This window comes from Clarias gariepinus, chromosome 13 (assembly GCF_024256425.1).
Source record: "Clarias gariepinus isolate MV-2021 ecotype Netherlands chromosome 13, CGAR_prim_01v2, whole genome shotgun sequence".
NCBI lineage: Eukaryota > Metazoa > Chordata > Actinopteri > Siluriformes > Clariidae > Clarias > Clarias gariepinus.
In genome coordinates this window covers 26,739,508-26,753,894 of record NC_071112.1, presented here as the reverse complement: position 1 = coordinate 26,753,894, position 14,387 = coordinate 26,739,508, and the positions used below count along the sequence as shown (strand labels likewise).

Genomic DNA, 14,387 nt, shown 5'->3' with positions numbered 1-14,387 from the left:
AAGGTTTTTGTTTCCTCACTTTTCTTCATTCTGATCATTTATGTCTTTTATTTTTTCTGCCTGAATGTGCTGTCCATCCACATACCTGACCTCACCTACGCCCAGGTTTGGCGAAATGCAGTGACTGACAGGACGGAGGGATTTTCTTTTTTTTTTTTTCTTTGTCATTAACTTCACTTGGATATTTGTTTTTCTTTCTGCTATTTTTCTTTACCTTTAAAAATCTACCTTTATAATTGTTTTATTTTATTTGCTTTTAATCCTTTAAAATGAACTTTCACCATATTTCTGTTTTACTCTAGCTTTTCCCCTTTTTCCTTTTCTTTCTTTCCATTCAGAGCACAGTCAGATTCTACCAGTTAACAGTTTCAGGAAAATGCAAAAAGTTTGAAATTTGTCATTGATTTAGACTTTATTCTCTAGAAGATACAGTACTAAAATAAACACAAGTTTAAAAAAAAGTCTTAAAAAAGTGATAAAGCATACATTATACTACATATTCATTACTGAACAGTCTACTGTCCAAAAAAAGGCACTAAATTCTGAAATAGGAGTTACAAGATTGAACTATTCTCAGTTGATACAACAGTATTTGCGTCATATAATATTTATATATATATATTTATATATATATTTTAACATATTCACATATTAAACATGGACAGAACAACAAGACAGTCAAGCTCCTGATCTCTCGTCAAACAGAAAGCACAGAATGCTCGTCCACCCCAATCCAACAATTTGGGTTCTTTTCTGGACATCAGTAAAGGTGGCGTGCGATATAAAAAAAAAAAAAATCATAATTTAAAGCTGGATGTTTAACTAATTGGGAATAAAAGGATTTCTATTAGAGGTCATCCATCAGACTCGAGCTAACGATTTCAAATCTAGTTAAATAAATATTAAGTGCAGCAAAATATCAACTGAAAGAGTGTGAGCTCGAGAAAATTAAAGATTGTCCAAATGATGGCACATTTGAACCCTAAAGTGAAATCACATCTCAAATTAAAGGTAACAAAAAGTGCAAAAGTTTCGGGAGCTTTATACTCCTGAGCAGTACGTGAAGACAATACTCTGCAAATACAAACAGCAGAACTGAAATTATTTCAACTTTGGGAAAGTTTGTGTTCTTTCAGTCTTGTTCAAAAGTGAAAGCTTATTTGTGACTCAGTTTTACAACTGAAATTCCTCTTAAACACTAATCCCTAGATCAGCCAAGAATGCTGATTTGGCCAAACGTTTTCTTTTTAGGATTCAATTTCATTGCAGTTCTTTGATGTCCAGTAATAATTTGGATAAAATGTTTTGACTTCAATTCTTCAAAACTTAATTGAAAAAAGTGGACTGACTTCCTGTGCCTTAAATGTTAAATAAACATTTGCATGTTTTGTCTGTTTGTGCATGCCTGACTTATTACCCTTGATTTTTTGGGGCGGGTCTATATAAGTGTGCAAAGCAGACTCATTGCAAACAGAATGATTTAGATATTAGTGTAATCATTCAACCTAAAAGCCACTTCAGGAGTGGTAGAGAGACTCTTATCTGCAATTTACCAAAACTGGACAGCATCTATTAAATTTCAGAATTCCATTAGACAGATGAAGGTCAATTTAGACTGTACAAAAAGGTTTATCTAGAATCTCCAAATGTGTTTATATTTTGTAGTTTTTAATCTGAGATACTGAAATGTAATTTACCTTTCATTTTCTTCCACTAAACGACACCAACTTTTTGGGTGCGTTATTCTCGGTAAATCAGGGCCTGGGTGTTAAAGCCGACACTCGTATGTCGCTCAGTACAGCATCCTGATGCACAAAACTATGAGGTTACACATGGTATGTTAACAGCATTTGTCCCATTGCTTTTAAAGAAGCCTAAAGACATGTAGCAGGCTCTGGGTGAGTGATGAGGAGGAGGAAGATGAAGCACATGATCATTGCTATGGCTCATGTGTTTTTAGGACCAGATCTCACTACTGAGGAGACTCGGCTTTACAGGTAGCTAGACGGCAGGAGGCTACTACGTCAGGTCAGGAGGTGAGGAACGTCAGTGCTTTATTTACACAGAGAGATATGTATCCCTCTTTTTAATTAAAAATCTTAACACTGGCTGTAAGAAGTGGGAGTTACCACCTGGGTAAAACTGTACTTTTTCATTAAAAGGTGTCAGTAAAGGGGCGGAGTCAACATATGGAAAATGGGTCAGTGTTTTCACTGTAACTGTAATTTACTTTACAGGCAGCAGAGGGCGCTAAACAAGACAAACTGCTCTATTTAGAGAACAGTTAAAAGATACTTAAAAAAGACATCTCTCTTTTTTTGTAATTTTAATGACCAGATTCTCCTAAAAGTGCATTTTCACATAAGAATCTCTGTTTAGAGATTGGGCTTACGTGAGATTAACTGATTCCTCTTCACCTTTAGTCGTGTGACAACATTTTCCCTTTTTCCAAATTAATCACTTTTTTGTTTTACGAAGGCCTGAGGAATTAAACTAGCATAATGGGCATTCAATAAAAGAGTGTTAGTTTCTCATAGGGAGGTTAAAGAAGAGGAGGACTGAACTGAGCTTAGGTGTTAAAACTAAAATAATTAAATTCTTATTATTTCCATTCAATTTGAACTTAGCCAGTTATTAAAATGCGTGAACTGCTCCGAGATGCAGGAGTTTGTTTTTGTGGTAAAAAATTACCAAGTCTAAAACTCACTCCCTCCTGACCGCAACGCCGTCTCCTCCCTTGGCAGATACAATGTGTGTATGTGTGAGAGTAAGAGAGTCGTGTTTGTTGATGGAAGTGTCCTCAGACGTCCTCGAGCACCTCTGCCTTGACGTCGTTGCCGCCCCTGCCCTGCTGCGACAGCGCCAGGATGGAATGATTGACTGCCGCCATCTCCACCGCCAGGCTGATGGGGTCCTGGTGCTCACCCGGTCCCGCGCTCTCGTCCTGGTGGGGGAGGGGCGATAAGACCAGGACACAGCCGTCAGTCTGATGCCAATCAGCTTGATGCCCTGCCCCCACTGCTTGAGCCCAGCCCTGCCCCAATGGGATGCTCCAACCAACCAGAGAGCAAACTTGGTACCTACAAACGCAAGAGTGGCCTTTTAGGGTGTTTGTTTTGTTTTTCCACTGCACTTTCAAAGCCAGAAAGTGGCCCAAGCAGGAACCAAAAGTACCTTAAACAAGAGACTTAAGGTGTGTATCAGGACATCCTGGTGTGTTATAACCAGAGGGAAACAGCTAAACAATACCGATTCATCTGATGAGCTGTTTTATCTGCTCTCTTATTAGCCGAGCTCAGATTCAGGATGAAAGGCAAGTTTATAAGACTGTTTTGAAAAGTGCAGTGGAAATCCATCCATCATAAGGCCATGAAAACTTTCAAAGCTAGCTAATGTGATGTACGTAAAGAAAGGTCCCAGCTTTAAACACATCATGTGAACCTGAAAGCAGGATGACACTACCCCGCTACTGAAACCCCAAACCTCTGGCCACTGCTCTCTTTCACACACAAAACAACCCTCACAGTTCTGAAGTCTCTAAATGTGTCTTTTACAGTCAATATTAAAACACAGCTGAACAGTGGAGACTGGAAATGTTAAAAATAAATATTTATTAAAGGTGGAATTGAATACAACCCTTACCGTCCCTAACCCCGGTTCGGTGCCCGGCTCGCTGAAGTCGTTGCCGTCGATGTCGTCACTGTTGGAATGACCGCCTGGACTCTGCGCATCGATCCCATGAGTCTCTAGGATTGCTGCTTCTTCGGAAAATAACACACCTTGCCATAACATATCAGGGTGTTAGGGTGGACATTTTCACTAATTTATCTAATACATTTTATGTGTATTGCATGTGCATTAACATTGTTTTATCATAAATTAAAAGAGCAGCTTGTAATTTTTCAAGATGTACACGAAGAGACTGACTCAAGATTTCCTCTTCCTGTTCTTTTGAAACTTCAAATCTCTAATGCATTGCCTTTTACGTGAAACGAGAGGATATCATTCCAGGCCCAAAATATACAAAGTTTGAATAAATTAAAATAATATCTTTAAAAAAAATCTTTAAACAAATATAGTAAGTAGTTTCAGTAGTTACAAATGTAGAAATGACAAAAAACATTTAAAAAAGTAAATAAGTATTTTTAAATAATTAATGAATCATGAAATAACTGTACTGCATGTAAAGGAGATAACGTGCAGCTTCGTAGAGCCGAGACATTTTCATAAACCCGCCCGCAGGGCTTCAACGTTACCTATACTGGCTCGTCTCTTAATCTCCTTTCGCCGGTTAGCAAACCAGTTGTACACTTTAAGAGATGTGACCCGCTCCAGATCAGAAAGCTTCTTTCCTAAACAAAAAGACATTGTAGGGAGGGTCAGGGAGGAGTTTTATGGCTTTGGCCTGCATTTATAAAAGTCTTTATTATTATGTGTCACTTCACCTGGCTTCTGTATCACAGCATTGCAGGCATTGGCAATTTCCTCGCGTTTGGCCTCATCAGGATACTGGTTGTCGTTAAAGTAACTGAAATGACAACACCACCAACGATAATAATAATAATAATAATAATAATATCACTGAGTCAGCTCTTTTAATAAACTCTGCAGGTGACAGTAGGACGGTCACTAAGCTCATTAATCAATTAAGTAAAGACTCAATTACTGGAATCAGGAGTGTTATAGTTAAGAAAAAAAAACTAAGCAGAAATTCCCAACCCTGACCTCTCCATGACTGCAAGACACTCCTTCCTCCAGGTGAAGCGGCTGCCGCGGCGCAGGCGGAAGCTCCCGGGGCTGCAGTTGATGGGTGGAGCGCTCTGGTGCCACTCTACAATGTCCTCCAGCGCCATGGGGGCGGGTCTCATTGCCAGAGTGGCACCTGGGAGGACAAAAAAAAACAACCGTTTATCAGCTCTACAGCTCTCAGCGTAGGATAGTACGTGTGGTTTTAAGCTTACAGGACACGGTGGTTGCTCTGGATCTCTGGAATTATCTTCACCTTGCATATGGCATATACAGTACCTTTATACTCATTTGTTAATATTTCCTTTCTAAACTCTGCACCTAATGAACTGAAGCCAGAAAGCAAAAATGCATTTTTTTTAAAAACAATGTCTGAAGCAGGTATGAAGTACACCAACCTAAAGTGATCAAATACATTTTGTTTAGTGGAACGATTCATAAAATATATCAAACTCCTGCAGTCACGGGATGTCACGGTGCATAATATTTAATAGTCTGTGTACACAAAGTTTTGCCATGAGACACAATCCACACATCACAGCAGAGTAACAGGGACGGAGGTCAGGCCTGTGTGAGGGGAGTGTGGCATTACCAGGTGTGGTCTTCTCCAACTGGTACCACCTGTAGAAGGCTCTCTTCTTCTGCTCGCTCAGATCAGAACCCTGCTGCAGGAGCCAGTGGGAGATCCGACTCTGACTGATGCCTGGGCAACACACACACACTATTTTATCAAGAGCGACAATCAACTCAGGCCAGTTTGTAGATGTGCAGGTTTTGACCAATATCTTGGCTGTTATGTAAAATCGTGAAAATGGTTTATTTGTTAACTGATAACTTGCATAACTCACTGTGCATGGAAAAAGTGCTGAACTGGAGTGTTTTACAAACAGCGCACATGATCATTGGCACACAGAGCTGAGTGAGAAGCGTGTCATGAGCACTGACCTGTGACTTGAGCAACAACGGCTTGTGAAATTCTCCGGCTTCCTAGGAAGGCCTTGATCTCCTCTTTAATTATATTGCTGTCCTTCCTAGAAACAGAGAAAGAATGATAAATGATAGATGTTTGAAAAATGACTAAAATGCAATCTATAATAATAAAAAGAAAAAGAAGAATAAATAATAAATCATCATTTATTGATTACTATAGTGACCTCATGAGCTCCTCCACCCGGTCATCAATGTCCACTTCCTCCTCAGTGGATTCGAAGCCGAAGGCCCGAGCGTGTACAGGGTACTGGGGAGGCGAAAGCTTCCCATTGCTGACAGGTGCCAAGCTGTCGCGCCCGTTCTGAGCCGCTGCCGTTACTATGCCCAAGGGCACAGTAATAGTGGGGGGCGGAGAGGTATCGTAGCTGTTTGGAGATGGGGACGGAGTGCTGCCTTGGAAAACGGTCTGAGTGGCCACAGAGGTGGATGAGGACGAGGTAGGAGCGGTGCTGGACAAAGCGGCAGAATTTGAGCTGCTATGGCTGTTGACTCCTCCTGCTACTCCTCCCGCACTCGTCCCTCCTGTGTAGGAGTTGCGCGGGCCGAACTTCTGCACGTGCTCGCGCTCCAGGCGCTCCAATGTGTCCAGCGCTTGCAGGATCTCCTGCTTGGTCATGCCGCTCCCACGCAGCCGCTGCAGCAAATCGATCTGCTCGATGGTGAAGCGAGGCTCGTCGGTGTAATGTGACATTCTGACCAAACATGAGGAGAGAGCAACCACAATGACGCATTTATTAAATATTATTACCGATGTGCTATATGCATACACAATGACACGTCTGAACAATGCTCGTTGCTAGGCAACCAGAAAAAATGGTCGCTGAGCATTAGAGAGCGAATGACTAAGGCTATCAATTTAGCTGCCAAGATCTCAGCTCACACGTATTTTACAGATCTTATATCAGACGGTATTTGGAGTGAGAGGATCATCAGGAATAAACCTTAACAAAAGGGAAGCTGCCTCAGTTACAAAAGGGGTTAAGAACAATATAAAACCAGTCTGCTCATAATCACACAGATCTTTTAGCTTGATAATAAAAGCACAGAGCTGTGTGAGGGTTTGCGCTGGCTGGATTATTCATTTCTCGTCTGGTATAGGTTAGCGAAGCAATTCCTGATTGGAAATTCATATGGAAAGCACATTGCGGTGGCACTTGAAGACAGCACTGCAAATATGTATGTGTGCGTGCATGTGGGTGTTTGTGTGTGCACATGTGTGAACACGCATGCACCAGACCTAGTCTTTATTATTTCTAAAATTCCAGGCAAATCCCTATAGCATTGTGTGTGTGTGTGTGTGTGCCTGTATTTAGTTATTTGTGAGGACCAGATTGCAAGATGACTGTAGAAATGTGTGATGAATTGGAGATTAGTTATTTTATGTGATGCAGATTGAAAAGTGTTGCTTTTATTTAAAAAATAATTAAAAACGATGCAAGTTCTTAGAGGTTAAGGTTTAGCTACTTGACTACACAGTCAATGTAATTACCTCAAAAATGTGTGCGTACGTGTGTGTGTGTGTGTATGCACTTGCGTACATGTAGACAGGCTGAGCTCAGCACTGAGAGAATTATTCTCAGATAAAATTCCTGCTCTGAGGCTCTTTTGTTAAAACTAGCTCAGCTATCTTGGATGGATTTTTTTTTCCTGCTCTGTGGTTTTTCCTTAAATTTCTCTCCTCCTCCCTCCCGGGTGCCGTCTCAGCTCTGCCGCTGCGCTGCGTAAAAGGCCATTTAAACTCCTGCAGGAATGCATGTATTATCCTTGCTTTCACCTCACAGAGACGCCATATTTCACTGCACACACTGGAGAAAAGCAGCGGCACTCAAATAGATTTTAGATGAATAATACGCATCTCAAATATTATCATTATTTTTAATTCACAGGAACTAACTGAGGTGTTCTGCAGATGTGTCACAACATTAGGAATAATTACGGGGGTGGGCCAAACGAAAGCCTTATTTTTTTGCATTGTCTACTGCCAGCAGGAATTGCAAAAGTGTATCATTTTCCTACACAATCCTGCTTGTAACCTGACAAAAATGTATCCAATTCTTTTCAAACTGATAGTTACAGTTTATACATTTTTAAATTCATTTACTTTTTTTTTATTCAGTAAAGCTGCTTTGCGATAATGACCATTGTTATAAGCACTACACAAATCAAGTTCGATGATGGGCTTTTTACAGTTTTACGCCCCCTCATTAAAATTAGGACATGATCCATAATAGATTTTTTATAATGTAATGCAATTTTAAATAACTGTTGTATAAAATTCAATTGAATTTAGTTTTATGTCTATAGCACTATATAGTCATTGTCACAAAGCAGCTTTACAGAATAAAAAAAAAAAAAAAACTACGCTGTTATAAATTATTCTGTTACTGAAACCTAACTTACATCCTAACACTAACTCCACTTCGCAGTTGATTATTTTCCTATAAATGCTGGACCAGAGTGATGTATTTCATACAGATATGGTATAACACAAAATACATAAACACATACCACAATTAGCTTTTTCCTTGAAAGAGTTAAGAGTTAAACGTTCTCTGCAGGACGTATTTGCTAAACAGTGCCACTGTTCTTTCCACGATGCAGAACTAGTCTGGAAATTTTCAGGCTTTTCCAGAAAGCTGTCCTCAGAACACTGTGACACTGCTTCTAGTAAGTGTTTCGCTCAATCTTTGTCTGAGAATTTTAGAATTTTCCCACAGCACACACCCACCTCCCTCTGATACTCAGGTATGATAATTACTTCTTTAATTTATATGCAAATCATCATGCAGTGCTATTGAAGCTGCAGGAGTGATTTTGAAGGAATGTTTGAGTCAGTTTTGTGCAATTTCAAGATCATCATCTTCATCATTATTTGAGATCAATAAAACAATTTTCCAGACATTAATACTGTATCACCAGTGATGCTGTAATGAGTGACGCTGCTCAGTAATCAATCAGAAATGTCACAGAGCAGGGTTTTTTTATGTTGGTTGAAGCCAGGTGCTACTACGGATGACCTCCTCGATTTTGACATGAAGGATTTTACTGTTTAGGTTAAAAACGGAACTGTTTAGTGTTTAAACGGAATTGTTTAGTGCCGTAAATAGTAGTGTAGATGTGCTGTGTGGAGTGCCCAGTGCTCACAGGGGTGAGCTGCTCAAACAGTGTGATCGCCGATACTGAAGACACTGTTAAAGTAGGAAGATCCTCCACTTCATTTTTCAGTTTTGTCAATCATGGTGAACTACGTCTGGATCATTACATCACAGAGTATCACTTCATAACAGATGTTTGGTATTTGAGCATTTTTTTTGTATAAACACCAACCAGCCCTTTCTGACTAATCCCCCAAAAGCAGGTATTATATGACACCAATATGTGTATTGATGCAGCCCTAATTACTATTACGATGTTTGTTACAGAACAAATTGTTTAAGCCTCATGGTGGCATGGTGGCTTAGTCGTTAGCAGTGTCGTCTTGCACCTCCAGGGTCCGGGTTCGATTCCCACTTCGAGTCTGTGTGCATGGAGTTTGCATGTTCTCCTTATGCTTAGTGGATTTCCTCCCACAGTCCAAAGGCATGCAAATTAGGCTAATTCCCAAATTGCCCGTAGTATATGAATAAGTGTGTGTGTGTGTGTGTGTGTGTGCCCTGCGATGGATTGGCACCCCGTCCAGGGTGTATCCTGCCTCGTGCCCTAAGTCTCCTGGGATATCCCTGTATACAGAATAAAGTGGTATGGACAATCAGTGAGTGAGTGAGAGAGACTCAGGATCAACACCTACTGTACACTCTTTACACACGGTTACACACCCAGGCTGCGTCCCAAACACCACCATGTTTAAGTGCACTTCACAGAGGTTGTGTGAATCAAGTGTTTATTTAGGATTCTACAGGACCCAGAAGCACACTTGGACCTTAAGCTAAAACCTGCTCAAACATGAAGTACTGATCTGGATAAACTGATCCTGATCTCGGTATGATCACTCGGGATTAATCAAAGATGCGCTTAATATAATAATAATAATAATAATAATAATAATAAGTCCGTGTTGGTTTATGCATGCAGTGTTTGTATGCTGGTGTTTCTGTAAGAGCAGAGAGAGACAGACAGACAGAGACACAGGGACAGAGAGACACAAGCCAGCGCGAGACAGAGACAGAGAGAGATGAAAGTGTTGCTCGTGCAGCTCCAGGCGCTCGCGCCGGCGCTCGCGCTCGCTCCTACCTCGAGCCGGGCCTCCGTCCAGCAGAACATTGAATTTATTTGAGCAGCAGAATTTTTTGGTCCCAGAGCAAAACAAAACGCGCGTCCTTAAAGTTCCTTTGTCACCAAAGCCACGGCGCCATGTCCTCCTGCCCCTCCGAGTCCCTCTCCCTCCGCCTGCCCTCCTGTTTAATCAGCGAACCCGCAGCTCACTGCAAAACATCATCTGCCTTTGTGTGACTGACAGAAGCCATATTGATATGAACAGTAAAGCCGCGCGGGGCATCATGGGAGCTGTAGTTCCGCCCAGGGAACTTGGACTACAACCAGAAACAGAGCAGCTGGATCAAGTGCATGTCTTTGTTGTCTGTTTCCTGAAATTGAAGCGCACATGTTTATTATTATTATTATTATTATTATTATTATTATTATAAAATGCCTTACTCTATACAATCCTGGTTATAGATTTATAAAACTCCTTTTTAACATGAACATCAACTGTCTTCTTTTTTTAAATCTATGAAGCTAGGATTATTTTTTATTATTATTAATAAATAGATAAAGGGGTCTGTCTATGAATCCTAAAATTTCAGATTTTAATTATGATTATGATAATTATAATGATTATTTTAGGTATTTATTTTATTACACAATAATAACAATCATCATCACTGATCAATAATCTAGTTGCGTTCGGATGTAAACCTTGGCGCCCTCTAGTGTGACCATGATATTATTTCTCGTGTGTAGTAGAAAGATAAGCTTTTATGGAGAAAATTTAGCAACCAGTTCTTACTCACCCACTCACCCACTCACTCACTCATCGTCTACACCGCTTTATCCTGTGTACAGGATCACAGGGGGCCTAGAGCCTATCCCCGGAGACTTAGGGCACAAGGTGTGTGCAAATCCATTGCAGAACACACATATACGCATTTGCTTACACACAACGGGCAATTTGGGAGGTCAGTTATCCTAATCTGCATGTTTTTGGACTGTGGGTTCCCAGAGGAAACCCACCAAGCATGGGAAAAACATGCAAACTCCATGCACACAACCCTGGGGGTACGAGGCGACAGTGCTAACCACTAAGCCACCGTGATGCCTCAGTTATTACTTACTTAAGTGAATATTAGTTGGTATTCTATCACACAACCCAAACCCTGATACGCTCTGCTCAAATGTAAATGTAGAATTAAATATTTAGATTTATACAGATTTATAACAGCACTGCTAGGTGTATATGTTTGTAAAAAGTAAAAATATATTTAGCTTGATATTTAAATGATCCCGAATGATGGAGCATACTAATAAATACGAGTATGCTGTAAATATCCAAATGACAAAAACCACCCTTTCTTGCTTTATTTAATAATAATAAAAAAAATTAACTTGCTAACAACAACAAAAAATCAACAGCAGCAACCAACAAGATTGAAAGTCACTGTGCAGATCTTTAGTCCATGATCAAAAGAATTACTTTAATAAAGCTGTCTCAGTTGGTCCCTGAATGAGAACATGTCTTTGTAAGCCTTAAAGGCATGCATTTGCTGGTCTGGTCGTGTTTTTACTGAAGATCAGACTATCATGACACAGTCAGGGTACAGCAGGGTTGTTTAACTTTTTTTTTTTTGCTAATGCGAAAATAGTATTACACATATGTTATTCCTGCTCAAATGATACACACACACACACACACACACACACACATACTGATTTCACGCACAGTGTCTGAGTACGTGTAAGGATATAGGAAGACGTTTTATTTTGTCCTCATTTCTTACCTCTACAATTCCTTCCTCATGGTGACTAAAACACAGTGTCAGGATTGTGCTGAATGAAATAGCATGAAATTAGTCATGACATAACAAATCTCCAACAAAACACACAGAACTGAGTGAATCTGACCCAAACCCAAGAACTGATTATTTTTAAACATATATATACATATATATATTTTTTAATAAAAGACCACTCATATATATTATAATGTGACAGAAGACACAGGGTACAAATGTGGTACAAATGTAAATTCTTCCCGATGCACGCCTACACAAATCAACTCTCAGGTCACATGGTTCATAAACCTGGTTTTCTAATACAAAGTTCTCAAAAAGCGTTATTCCTCTGATGTCCTGCATCATACACATTGAGACAGAGTTTATTAGATATCATCACCCATCATTTATTTCTCTAACTTCATAATAATGAGCAGATCTCACTTAAACAGTATGCTTGTCAGAAAACAGGTGCTTGTCATTGTGTGCGACTTTTAACATCTTGTTTCTTTAGATAAGTTAGGTTTGTTGTATTGCTATACATCAGGTACTTGATTTGATGTACAGTACAGATATTAGACAGGTGCTTGATTAACAGTTATTAGACACTCCGGAAAAAAAGTGCACTAACCTGTACAATTCAGTCTCGTTTATTCCATGCCATAACACATAGTTTTGGATCTTAACTATGCATCATTATATCTTTAAAATGATCACTTTTCTGACAACTTAAGCTTTATATAAGGTATAAGGTAGACAGTCTGATAGCTACAATGGAGTACAAACTACCACCTCGGTGATAATCAAAAGTACTGTCTGCACCTTTTGGTCGAAGAGTGTTGCATATACTGTATAGTACATACACTGTATATTTCATCTACCTTTAAATTTCAAAAAGCATAAAGGACCAATTATGTATCTTAAATGTTAAAACTACACTTCACCCACACAAGGGTATCTCCACCTTAGCAGCAAGCGAACGTAACATTTAGTACCATTCTTACTCATAATTGTAGCATTAATTCATGGTAGTATAAAAGTAGCACATTTTCTGTAATGTTTCTTATATTTTATAAGATGTTTATACATTAACCTCAGAATACTTTAGCAAGCCACAGTGTTATAAAAGCAAACTTCAATATAATCGGCATGATTTCATAAAATTTGTCTTTTCATCAAAACTGTTATAAACGTTGTGAGAAATATATGAGAACTATTCAGCAAGGACGCCAGCTGTGCTGTTACTCAGACCACAAACTAACCAAATCATGAGAAGTAACTGATTAATATAAAATGTAACAGCTGTAAAGTGACCCAGTGCTTCATCTCAAATGGTGTACTGTGCACTCTATGTTGCAGTCTTAAGTTTGCAGTTCCGGATTTATATAAAACAAATCCCAAATAAAAACAGCAAATTGATGCAATTTTAAAACCTAGTATGCCTAGATTCCACTTTCTCAAGGTGACATTGGCTTTTTATTTGTGTTTCTGTCCCTGTCCTGTCACTGGTTTGTTACATGACTGTGTTCACCTGCTTTGTGTTCGTTTTTAATCACATCATTTACACTGTTTTTTTATTTTATTTACAGCAGTCCAGAGGTTAACAAAACCTAACTTACAGACAACGTATATCCAGATAAGCCACAACTTTATAACCACCTGCCTAATATTGAGTAGGTCCCCATTTTTGCCACCATAACAGTGATGCACTGTGTGTTCTCACACCTTTCTATCATAACCAGCATTAACCTTTTCATTAATCTGATCTACACTAGCGATTCTATTAGAACAAACTACGCCAGTCAGCCCTGCTCCCCATGTGCATCATTGACCCTTGGCCACCCTTGACCCTGTCGCAAGTTTACTGGTTTTCCTTCCTTGGGTTACTTTTAATATATATTTAGCGCTCCCAGGCTACATTGGTCAGAACCAAAAGTAAGCTAAGGAAGGAAAACATTTTAAACTGCCGACAGGGTCAAGGGTGGCCAAGGCTTACTGATGCACATGGCCTGTTTAGTTCAATCAAATAGAAGAGTTATTGTAGCTTAAATTAAAAAAAGTTTAATGCTGGTCCCCATAGAAAGATGTCAGAACACACAGGTCATTACTGTTTTGGTGGTAAAGACAGGAGACCTGCTTAATATTAGGCAGGTGGTCATAATGTTATGGCTGATCAGTGTACTTACATCACAAAAAGACTGCCATGAAGTCAATTATAAAAAATGCGCAAGAACTAAGATAGATACTATAGTACTTAATAACAAACACACTTTGTGAGGTGCATAAAAGGATTGCGAGGATTCAGTGGTGCAGCTTGCAGTAGGAGAACCCTTCAGTGTGCAGTTAACACAGAAATCATGTTATAAATACACTAATAAGACCCTAAATGTGCTGTTTTCATCATATTTGGTAATTCACATTAAGCCTCCTCAGTGTGTGCTTTTAAGAAGTGCGGCCATTCCGCTATCAAAGGATGTGTGTTGTTTACCACAACATTATCTTATGTGTGACACTCATGTTGGAAATATCACACATACTATCGCTTTCAAATAAACAAGGGTGAGTGAACTGAGTGTTGAAGTGCTTTTGTTAGTCGTGGACATTTACATGACTTATAAAACGTAGTGCTCTGCTTGCAGCTTGCTGTCCCCCAGAATAAATGCT

General features: G+C 39.5%; 1 protein-coding gene across 7 annotated transcripts; it reads right to left on the bottom strand.

Annotated features, from left to right (window-relative positions):
* Positions 1–393: 393 nt before the first annotated feature.
* On the bottom strand, positions 394–10,185 carry hmbox1a (homeobox containing 1a). 7 transcript variants are annotated; one of them, XM_053510245.1, is made up of 9 exons: positions 9,967–10,185; positions 5,901–6,428; positions 5,692–5,777; positions 5,339–5,449; positions 4,726–4,882; positions 4,446–4,528; positions 4,257–4,352; positions 3,643–3,779; positions 394–2,944 (listed from the first exon to the last, which is right to left on the bottom strand). In XM_053510245.1, the coding sequence occupies exons 2-9, from the start codon at positions 6,425–6,427 to the stop codon at positions 2,801–2,803; spliced, it is 1,341 nt and encodes a 446-aa protein (XP_053366220.1). In that variant the 5' UTR covers position 6,428; positions 9,967–10,185; the 3' UTR covers positions 394–2,800. The 7 variants fall into 7 exon arrangements, with proteins under 7 accessions (XP_053366220.1, XP_053366221.1, XP_053366223.1 ...); XM_053510246.1 differs by having other exon boundaries at positions 3,643–3,761; XM_053510248.1 differs by having other exon boundaries at positions 3,643–3,758.
* Between the last annotated feature and the right edge of the window lie 4,202 nt (positions 10,186–14,387).

Coding starts and splice junctions, on each gene's coding strand:
- hmbox1a (XM_053510245.1), bottom strand. CDS start 6,427: ATGTCACATTACACCGACGAGCCTCGCTTCACCATCGAGCAGATCGAT. Junction 5,778..5,900: donor CGGGTGGAGGAGCTCATGAG/GTCACTATAGTA, acceptor CTCTGTTTCTAG/GAAGGACAGCAATATAATTA. Junction 4,353..4,445: donor TGCTGTGATACAGAAGCCAG/GTGAAGTGACAC, acceptor CTTTTTGTTTAG/GAAAGAAGCTTTCTGATCTG.